Source organism: Orbicella faveolata, unplaced genomic scaffold (genome assembly GCF_042242905.1).
Source record: "Orbicella faveolata isolate gen_17 unplaced genomic scaffold, um_ofav_v1 contig_1, whole genome shotgun sequence".
NCBI lineage: Eukaryota > Metazoa > Cnidaria > Anthozoa > Scleractinia > Merulinidae > Orbicella > Orbicella faveolata.
The window spans coordinates 23,137,501-23,148,018 of NW_028301536.1; the positions used below are offsets into that span (position 1 = coordinate 23,137,501).

At 41.7% G+C, this 10,518-nt stretch overlaps 1 protein-coding gene across 1 annotated transcript in view; it reads left to right on the forward strand.

The window, feature by feature from the left end:
* The window catches only part of LOC110054600 (EF-hand calcium-binding domain-containing protein 6-like), a 39,309-nt gene extending 32,831 nt beyond the window's left edge, over positions 1-6,478 (forward strand). The window contains exons 30-37 of the mRNA XM_089296352.1: positions 663-818; positions 1,407-1,643; positions 2,324-2,437; positions 2,868-2,955; positions 3,356-3,440; positions 3,874-3,973; positions 4,955-5,053; positions 6,029-6,478. Of these exons, the coding sequence (XP_089152478.1) occupies positions 663-818; positions 1,407-1,643; positions 2,324-2,437; positions 2,868-2,955; positions 3,356-3,440; positions 3,874-3,973; positions 4,955-5,053; positions 6,029-6,202 (1,053 nt within the window). The 3' untranslated portion in view covers positions 6,203-6,478. The remainder of the gene's footprint in view (positions 1-662; positions 819-1,406; positions 1,644-2,323; positions 2,438-2,867; positions 2,956-3,355; positions 3,441-3,873; positions 3,974-4,954; positions 5,054-6,028) is intronic.
* Positions 6,479-10,518: the final 4,040 nt, after the last annotated feature.

Consider the following 10,518-nt stretch of genomic DNA (forward strand, 5'->3'; position numbering starts at 1 on the left):
ATGGATATGCGATTTTTGTGTTTACCAATCCAGCGGGACCTCGGGTGTTATATATATCTTATTTAGTATATACATACTGAGATTTACACACTGAAAAGGCGCGAAATAAATTCTCATTCACAAGCCAGTCTAAGTTTTACCAAGCGCGTAGGCCGTACTGGGAAAACATCGGCCCGAGGTCTTGATAATACGGACCGAGCGCCGCGAGGTCTGTACAAAAAAGACCGAAGGCCGATATCCTCCCGGTACGGTCCGATGCAAGTTTGGTAAATAAGATATTTATCGCAGAACTGAAAATGTTCAGAAAAATGCAACGATCAGGGACTTAAAAAACAACGCAAATTTCAAACACGCAATTCTCACTGGGAGCCGAGTAGGCGTGCACTCACGTCTAGTCCGATCACGGATGTTAAACAAAATATAAGGGAAAGAGAGGTAGAGGAAAAGGAGCACTTTATTTGTAAGCAAATTCTTTCAGAAACGTAAGCCATCTAACTACCAGAAAGGTTGTGAGTGGTCGTGCGGGATCGTTCCGGTCCAATAGTTAGAGAATATCGGACCGGCAAAGGAGCAACCTGATTGGTTGATTTTAACTATTGGCCCTCTGAACTAACTTAGTCGTGTAATAAAATGCAATCCTGTATGTTCTGTTCTATTCCCAGGCCAGTCGCAGGTGGCTGGAGAATTTATATCCCTCATCTGACAAACGCCAAAAAACCGCTGACCACGTCACGAGACGACCACGTGGAATGAGTGAAGCCGAGGTTGAAAAGAGAGTCCGAGAAGTTGTAGTGGCCAGATTTTACAGTCTTGCTAAGGTGAATCTTTATTTGAGAAAAAGAAACACGTACCGTGTCTATCGGGTTTTAGTACAAATCTACTAGTGTTCTATAACGAATGGCTTTCTCTGATTGGCTAAGCTACTCACTATCTATTCTACTGTAGATGGTGAGTAGCCGAACAGTGTGTGGTTGTGAACAAAATGACGGCCACTTCTTTGTGTTTTCGAGGTGTCTGTGAAGAAGATTCAGATAGAGTTGTTAACGACAAGTAGAAAATTAATATACTAAAACAATTAGATCATTCGCTCTCAATTTCTGTGCGTAATAGTTGACTCGGGCTGCGCCCTCGTCAACCATCACGCAATAGAAATCTCGAGCTCATAATCTATTGTTCAGTAGAAACACGATTTTAAACCAGTCAGCTCGCGTATTTTCTTTGGGCTATTTCCTAAAACACCTTGAAGTATAAATGTTTATTCGTTATTTGGAGGCTGGTGTCTTCATTGGGCCATTTCGTCTAAAGAATGTAACCCCAACTAGGTGATTTTCTTTCAGATCTTTTAAATTTCGTATTATGCGTTTTCGCTGCGATTTTTTGAAAACATTTCTTTTACAACTCGTTAGGCGTTCACAGATGGGGACACACATCACAGCGGTACAGTCAGCGCCAGCTCTCTCCATGAAATCCTTAATGAGCATGCGTTCCGTATGACCAGCGATCAGTTTTACTATATTTGGAATAAACTTCCAAAGAACCCGGATGGAACCGTAGATTACAAGGATTTCCTTAAGATATTTTCCACACGGCCTGATGTGTCGCGTGCAGCATCTGCAACATCGCCACAGTCACGTGATAGAAAGGTAAGGAAGTAGATCAGGGAAGATCTCTTGCCAGAGCTCGTGTAATCCCCATAACCTGGTTTTCACTAGCGCGTAAGTATCAACAGACGCAGTAAGTTGCTGTTGAGTAGCGCCTTTTGCTAGACAAATTTCCTGTGGATTGGAAGTTACGTTAAAAAGCAACATCAGATTTTTATGAGAAAGCATAAGGACAATGTCGTTAAAAGGCGCTGCCGGGTACTGTGGCTCAGGTTTACACCTCATGGAGGTCACATGTTTTGTTTTTAAGTTAACCGCTGACCAGGTACTGGTTTTCGACTGATCGCAGGCTCAAGCCAGGTTAATTTCTTTTAATCAGGAGCTCCGCTTTTAAGCTTGGTTAAATCTTTATATCCAAGTGGAAGGTAATCTTGTGTCGGCTTTATTCACATGAATATTCTCTGTTTATATTAGAGTTCAACTTAGCCTGCATAAATGTTGTTATTTAGTCATTTATGTTATAGGGCAGTGTAGTCTAAGTGCGACATTCTGCAAAAAGATCATTTAGGAGTCAGCTAAGGAAATCGACTGGTGGAAGGGAGGGGTTAGAGGGAGGGAGAAGAACTGATCAAATCAAGTAGTATATTGTTTTCCCCAAAAGAGGATGACTTCAAACGCAGCTATGCATTTTTGCTTTTATGACGTTGGTGTTTCTGTTTCAGGCGTCGTATGAGCCCGCAGTGTCCCCTGTACGTTCGCCTGTCAGGATTCCATCACCTGAGACCGTGACTCCGCCCCCCTCAGCCAGTGACGTAGAGAGGAATATAAAGGACGCGGTAAGTACGTGGGAAACTTTTGTAGGAACGTGTGGCTGGCAATTGATGTATGTGTTGCCTTTTGGAATTAACCAATAACCTTTTTGGTTGTATGACATGGCAGATCTCTGCTGGAAGAAACTGTAGAGCGTTGTTAGTCACGTGACCAGCACACATGCAAATATTTGGAACAAAACAAAGTGTTTACATAAGAAAAGAGTTCAGCTCCCACAGGATTGGTTTGGGACAACAACATGGCCGCCGTGACGTCATGTGAAAAAACTCTACAGCGATCATTTGTTTGACACGTACTTTTTGCACATGCTCTCGACCAATGATATGCATTCAGTTTTTTGTGTTTTTGTCGTTATTTCACTGTAGGGGTTATTTGCTCGATAAAACATCTCGGTCGTACTTAATTGCTCAGATTTTTATCCAATCTTACTTTTAGATTTGTCGTCGCTGGCAGCACATTCAGAAATCCTTTAGAAACATTGACAATGGGAACAAAGGAACGGTCAGCTTTGAGCAACTCAAAGGTGTGTTTGAAGTTTCAGATGAAGTCCATACCATAGCCAACCACGAAACAACTTACATGTGTGACTGTGTTGCTACAATTTAGACAATTTAATGTTAAATATTGCAAACCTAGTATCGATTTACCTCCGTAAAAGCTTAAAATCTTGAAACCCTTTTCTTCGGGACGTAGTTTTGTGTAAATCTTGTGGCACGAAATTGCGTTGCTATCTTTAAAGAAGTGTTTCCTTTTTTTAAATAAAGCTGATGTGCACAGGTTTACTACTTAGATCTACTTAGACAGCAAAACACAACCGCGTTGACCACATCTTCACATTACATCATGCTATTGGCAGTTCAGTTGATTTCATTCATATAAATTACGTTCCAGTGAAATAAATATTAATGTCTGTCTTTTTAAAGATGTTTTATGGAAGCATGATATTCATCTTGGTCCAAGCGAGTTGTTATCTTTGTGGAAGAAACACAGCAATGAAGAAAGAGGAGGGTAAGATGTAAAGTAATATATTAGATACGGGAGGTTGTCTTATCTCATTTCTAAACACCGTAAGGCAACACAGAAAAGCAACACGCAGCTGAGTATTTTCCTACAAAATTTGAGGTGTTTGGAAAGGTGAAATGTGAAAACTCTCTCCACTGTTTAAATTCTGTTCTTATTTGGAACTCAAGCTGAGGAATCAGACTTGCTTTTAGTTTCAGACTTGATACATTATTGATGAGATCGAGCGCAGTGTAAAATAGTTCAAGAAATAAATTTTTCTGTCAAGGTTCAGTGGCTCAGCTTCATTGAACTGTGCTCTTACATTAACGGAAGGAAGACCTGAAAATCCCCTTGAGATTCCCGTGAAATACAGAGCTTTATTTCTTTCATTCTTTTATTTATGTATCGAATTAACTGTGCATTCCTTTTCTATTTTCAGGATCGTGTACAAAGATTTTATGCGACATTTTGTGTTAAATCTGAAGTCTCAAGATAGCAGTTCTCTCGCCAGGCCCAAACTGCAGCCGACCAGAGTGCCAGTAAGTTGTGGTGACTGAGTGATGTTGAAAAATCTTTTATGTTAAGACGCCATCGAAACCATCAAACGTGTGATAAGTTGGGAGGTTGCTAAGCACGAAAGAAGCGTAAGAGTCGCACGAGGCGATAGCCGAGTGCGACTCTAGCTTCTTGAGTGCTTAGCAAACCTCCCAAGTGCATCCATAACTCAATAGTGCACGCTATGGCGTTTACCATTTGTTTTATAACATAACATTGAGACATTGGAACAACAGAAGTCCTTTTATTGAGCTACATCACAAAAAAATGTTCGTGTAGTCTTACATGACAAGAGAAAACAAGCGCGCGAAAATTCATTCATGACAACCGACTGCACACCAGTAGCTCGATAAAGTTTCATCTTCAGACAACTGTGAAGACAGTTTCGCATTTCTAGCAGAAGAACGTCGGCCATTACTTTGGAAACAATGTCTGTCAAAAGATTTGCTTTGTAAACATTAGCACACACGTCAGCAGCGTACACCCATGGGCAAATAGTAGATGCTAAATTAACCAATCAGAGCGCGCGCTTTGCTTTAGTTATGTTATAATTTGGTTTTAGTCTCAGGACTCTCAATTGAAAACCGTTCTTTTATGCTTACCTTTCGTGTGCCAATACATATCATACACGATCGCTATCATTACAATAGCTATAGGCTTGACTTTCTAATTCATGTATGACCGCCCACTTATTTATGGCTCTCTAATACTCTAAAGCTTATTCATGGAGTTTACCCCTTTGCTGCTCTTTAGTCAATCACTTTTAGGATTTGAAATCCCCTTTCAGGGCAGAAACAGACCTATTAGGGTGATCGGTTCGTATGCCCATCTGAGAGTGTGTATACCTCTCAGTTTCTTGTTAATGGAGAAAATTTGCCGTTTGATACCAGACTGAATGTTAATTTCATGTTCTTTGTTAGTGTTATATTCAAATTTGTCGTTTATCAGATTGATTTGTGTTTCAGACGAGCCCAGGATTGATGAGTGAGCGTTTGATTGAGCTCATGGCCACTATTCGGGCACCAATCCGGCGCGACTGGAAGGAAATGAGAAGGGCATTCAGGGTAAGGCTTGGCATCTCATGTCACGTGCTCGGCTTGGTACCTTGACTCGTTGTGTTCCTTCTTAGTATGCAGCCACGTTCTCAGGGTTTTTGTCATTCTAAATAGAAAAAAAGCCTTGGAAGCGAGGCTCCCTCCCCCCCCCCGGTCCCCCCCCCCCCCCTTCCCGTTGCCTCTATGAAAATATGGCCTGGTGCAGAGCTGTTGAACTATGAGTTGTGTCAGCACTTCTGTGGCTTAAGCCCAGGTCAACCGTCCAACTTCACATGGCACGAACTAAATTGCAATTTGAGTCGATCCAAACGGGTAAAGCTCCACCGTTGAGTCGAAACGTTGAACTTAATTCGAATTTAGTCAGTTGGAGTCAAACGTCGAACTTATCATGAACTTCATTCGCTCTGTTTTGTTCGTCCTGTGTGAATTTCGACGTTTGACCTGTTTTGACCGTTGCTTTGAGCTGTCATCCTGAAAGGGTACCAGAAGCTTGGAGACAATGAGACCACCATGTGTCCACATGTGTTTGGAGACTGAGCTGTAAACATACCTGAACAGCGTTGATTCCCATACTCAACGTTGACGAGTAAGGATAAAACTGCTGTCTACGGCTAGATTGTGGTCCTCTCAGTCTTGTGTCAAAATGTACCTTTATGAGGCGGGTGGTTCGGAAGTTGGAAGTTCAGGAACCCTAAATTTCAAATCAGTATCGGATACAAAGTTATCGATAAACAGTCTACTCAGTCTGATGATTGTTGTTCTGGTCTTCGTCTTCGGCTTCTTTGTTGTTGTTGGTGGTGTTGTTGTTGTCGTCATTTCCCTAGTAGGAAGCTTAAGATAGGAAGCCTAGGATAGGAAGCCTAGGATAGGAAGCCTAGGATAGGAAGCCTAGGATAGGAAGCCTAGGATAGGAAGCCTATATTTCGACACGATGATGATGAAATGTTTTAACTCAAGCGTCAACGTGTCTTCTTCTCTCCACAGGCGCTGGACAAAAGCGGCGCCGGTACTTGTTCACTTCCTGAGTTCAGGCAGATGATGAGAAAATTCAAGATGGACTTAAACGAAGAGGAGTTCTTCCACCTCTTTTCATTTTACGATAAAAACATGACGGGGAGGATTTCTTACAACGACTTCCTCAGAGCACATTTGGAATGAAAGAGGTTCCACCTTGGTACTTGGTGAAATATCAGCCAAAGGAATCCAAAGGGGATAAAGTGCCCTACAGAATTAAGATTTGTTTTTGTTCTTATTAACCAGAACGTAACTTCACGCTGTCGCTGTTGAACATTGTACGTATCTAAGTGTGTAAAAAGAAAACTTGAAAGGTTAATTTAATTATAGTAGTGATCCGTACATAATGTGAGAATCTAACAGCCAATTGTAAATTATATACCAATTTGTCAAATATAAGTGTTATAAATGTTGTAGAAATGCTCTCCTTGTCGTTCTTTAAGCCTGGTTTTCCCTAGGGACGGAACCACAAGCGCCAACACAAGCGCAAACACAATTCTTATTTCATCGTGAAAACGGCCTTGACGCCGGCATAAGCACAAGCGCCAGCACAAGCACAAGGATCAAAATTTTTCCTTTTCTTGTGCTTGCGCTTGCGTTTGTACTGCAACAAGTGAAAACGAAATACCGCTCAGGTGTAACGCAAGCAGAAGGATATTTACCACACGTGGTTATTTTTGGGCAATGAAAATACTGGATCCAGATTACCTCGCGCCAAAACAGTTTGGAATGTTCGGATGATTTTGCTTGTGTTTGTGTTTGCGTCGAATTTCGTTTTCACTTGGGTCATCCTTATTGCTTACGCTTGTACTTGCGCTTGTGCTTGCGTCGCTAGTGAAAACCAGACTTTAGTCTCTTAGTGACACTGTCATTTCACGAAAAGAAAACAATGGGGTTTAGTGATTCAAGTAAAGTTGTGTTGGCTTAGTGGTTATTGCGTTAGGCTCTGGTTAGGTGGCACGGTTTTGTGCTCTCGGGAAAGACTTTACTCTCACAGAACCATCACACTCTTATATAACTACACGGCTATAGATTGGATCGTACCCAGTGTTCACCCTGTGTACTGTTGTAAACTGTACGTCAAACGACTGGTTTCCGGCCTGTTGATTTTGTTCCGAGAGATCTGGAAACGAGAATACCGGTCAGTGTCAGATGGAGATCTATAGCAGCAGTCATTCGAGTTACTAAGTTGCTGTAGTTTGTTAATCGTGCTATGACAATGATAACGAGCTGACGATAAGTCAAATGTCGTGGAAGTGACCGCATTAACTCTGACCGAATCCTCAACTACGTGTTTCTCAGTTACATGTAGGCATGCGCAATAGATTATATTCGTATTCTCGGTATTGGACTGGAACAAGCTTGTAACTGAGGCTAATGCGGAGAGTCTTTTCAGATACGAATTTTTAATTGCCGAGAGTACGAATATGGCTTATTCAAACGGAAGTCCAATATTTTTGAACTATCAATGAGAACTGTCCTGGGTCGGCAGCATTTTGACTGCTAGTCACGGAGAGTCTGAGTACGAGGTTGGATCAAAACACTATTTCACTGCGAACAGGCACAGTATCTGGTGTCCTCGACTCGCGAGTAAATTTGCCCATGATTAAAGACAAGGTCTTCATTTGTAAGAAATTGAACATGAGAGTTAAACTCGTTTTCGCTCTAAAACACGCTTTAAAAAGAGATTCCAAAAATAGCTTGGAAAAAACTGATGACTCGAATAGTTGCAAGGTCTCTCTTCTTTCCGCTACCAAACCTACCTGTTCCTTCGTTTGTTCACTTTGCTTCCCGCTTCCCGCATCCTGGCCTTCCCGAAAAGCAGTGCCGTGACAACAAAAAAGGCTGTTATCTTCAGCAAGTCTTGATTTCTTTTCTGCTTTTCCTTTTGAGTACGTAAATGTTTACTGTTTACAAATGGCGCTGGCAATCAGAAGCAGCTAGAAGCCGAGTTATGAAAAACATCAAATCTACCAAAAGCGCTTGCCAGGGTCCTTGATTGACATCAATTACACAATGACTCGGTACAGTAAGTAACCTCACAATCGTTTCACAGTATTTTTCTGCCACATTGTAATACTCCATATCCGCGCAGTGAAGGAGATATTCTCTTCCTGTTGTTGTCATACAGATGGGATGCTTCTCTTTGCACACTTCCTCTTTTTTCTCGCCGGTCGCCGTACTATCGGCACGACAAGAGTGACACTTGAATTCCTCTTTGAAAGGAAAGACAGAAAAAATAGGAAAGTCAATCACAGTTGTGTACACTACGAAGCGAGATTTAACTCATCTCCGTGCTCCCAGGCCAACCATCAAGGACCGCGCTCCACCTCCCAAACGAAATATAACGGTACCTTGGGACGAGGCAGAAGAAACATGGTCTTTGAAACAAGAACAACTAAAAAGACCATTTTACAGTTGTCTGCTAGGTGACCTGGCCTTTGAATGGCAGCGAGACTGGAGGTGACCTTGCTGTGAGGCCTGTATCAAAACAAGGTCACTTCCAACCTCGTTGCCATTCAAAGCCAGGGGCCCGTTTCTCGAAAGCCCCGGAAACTTAGTTCATCTGTATCTAAGAACGGCGAAGTGTATACGCCTGAAACTTCTTGAATGAAGGGAGCATATGTTCATATTAAAAATACGCGAGTAAAACAGCTCTGTAATCATAAGCTTCGAGATTTTGCTATGGCTGTCCGGGTGCGAAAACTTTTCGGACCTTCGAGAAACGGAACCCAGGTCACCGAGCAGACAGCTGTAAAATGGTCTACAAAGTACAAGCACACGATCAGTATCAGACCTCCAAATAATAGCGAAGTGAAAATGGTCACATAAACAGAACAGATTGCAGTGTGCTGGCGATGGTTGGTTTATATCAATTAAGGAGACGTGACAAACCTAGCCTGAAATGTCATTCATCTCCCGTCCTCAACCTAACCCTCGGGCGGGAGATAACTGACATTCCAGGCCAAGACAAACCTTTGTGAAAACACTAGTTAACATCTCTAATGCTGTCGTCGAAGCAACATCCTTTGTTTTTGCATTCTTTTGCGGTTATTCCTGGATAACCACAGTCTTTACGTTTTTTAGGCGCGATGCCGGTGCAGCTTTCTGTTAACAGAACATTAGAGGTTAGGCAGAAATAATGGCAGAGGAACTTATGAGGAACCTTGCCGCCTTTAATAATGCAATGGTCTTAACGTTGAATTTGCAATGGCCCGACTATAGCTTTATTGTAAAGGTACTGCGTGTCTATTCTCTCTAGCAGTAGTAGTGGCAGTGGCCGTGGAAGTGGCAGTACTAGTGGCTAACCTTCCAAGATCATGCATCAATAAATTCATGCAATTGTTCATTTTGTTACTAAGCATGCGCGCTTAATGTGCGATGTGTGGTTACACTGCATCGTGCATTGCTTGCCAAGTTAGGATCACGGAGACAAACAATGTAATTATGTTAGTGCGACAAATGAGGTCGCTTTTAGTTCCCGTAGGGGTGAGAATGTCTTATTTTACTGGGAACGAAGAAAAGTTTGCAATTGTAAGGAAGAGTCTTACCCGCTCTTTTGTAGACGAAATTTTCCATATTGTCATCGGAGTGATACAGTCCGTCGTCATATTCATGCTTGCGTGATTTGGCCAGAACCAACACCAATTGGACAACGACCATCGCCAAAATAATCTTATAAATGCACGTCATGTTGACTGGAAGGAAAAACAATTATTTCAGTAAACTAATAAGAATTGAAATTTTAGCAACACAAGAGAAATACGTCCTTAGTAGGTCAAACAGCTTTGTGACAATTATTTTTAAAAGAACATGTTGTTGTTAAGGGGCGGCGGTTATCAGTCGTGGTATACGAGGGCGTGGCGAAAATTATTTGGCCGTGCTCGGCAAACGCATAATGCTCTCTCAGAAAGAAATCGTTCATAATCAGTATATTAACGATTTCCTTACACCCGTTGTAGAGCGCAGCGGTTTCAATAAGCGCCATGGAGTTGTTAAGGTGCGTGGTTATTTCTTAGTCTAACGAGGCAAAAAAATTACTCGAAACAAGTTTAAATCAAGTCCATTCACTGTCTTATACTTTGGGGTTTGTTCAAAATATAATTATTTGGGGATTAACAAAGACATCATTCTTAATTTCTCAAAAAGAAATGGTTTCGTCTTTTTCGCAACTTAACCATTCATAATTAGCGTTGTTTCGGCGCCAAAAAAAGTGGCATCGTACACTTACGTTGGGAAATCGGCTTTTTTCACTTTACAATGTGTTTGGAAATATCAACATTCTGTTGAATGAGCTATGACTGCAAATCAGTGATAGCTAGAAATTTTATCATCCTTTAGCAATGTGGATATCTTTTTACATGTAAGATTGTCCTAGGATGAATCGATCGAGAGATGAATTTCAACAGCCAAAGAAAATTGTGAGAAACCATGAAGGGCAAGTAATGTTCAAAGAGTGT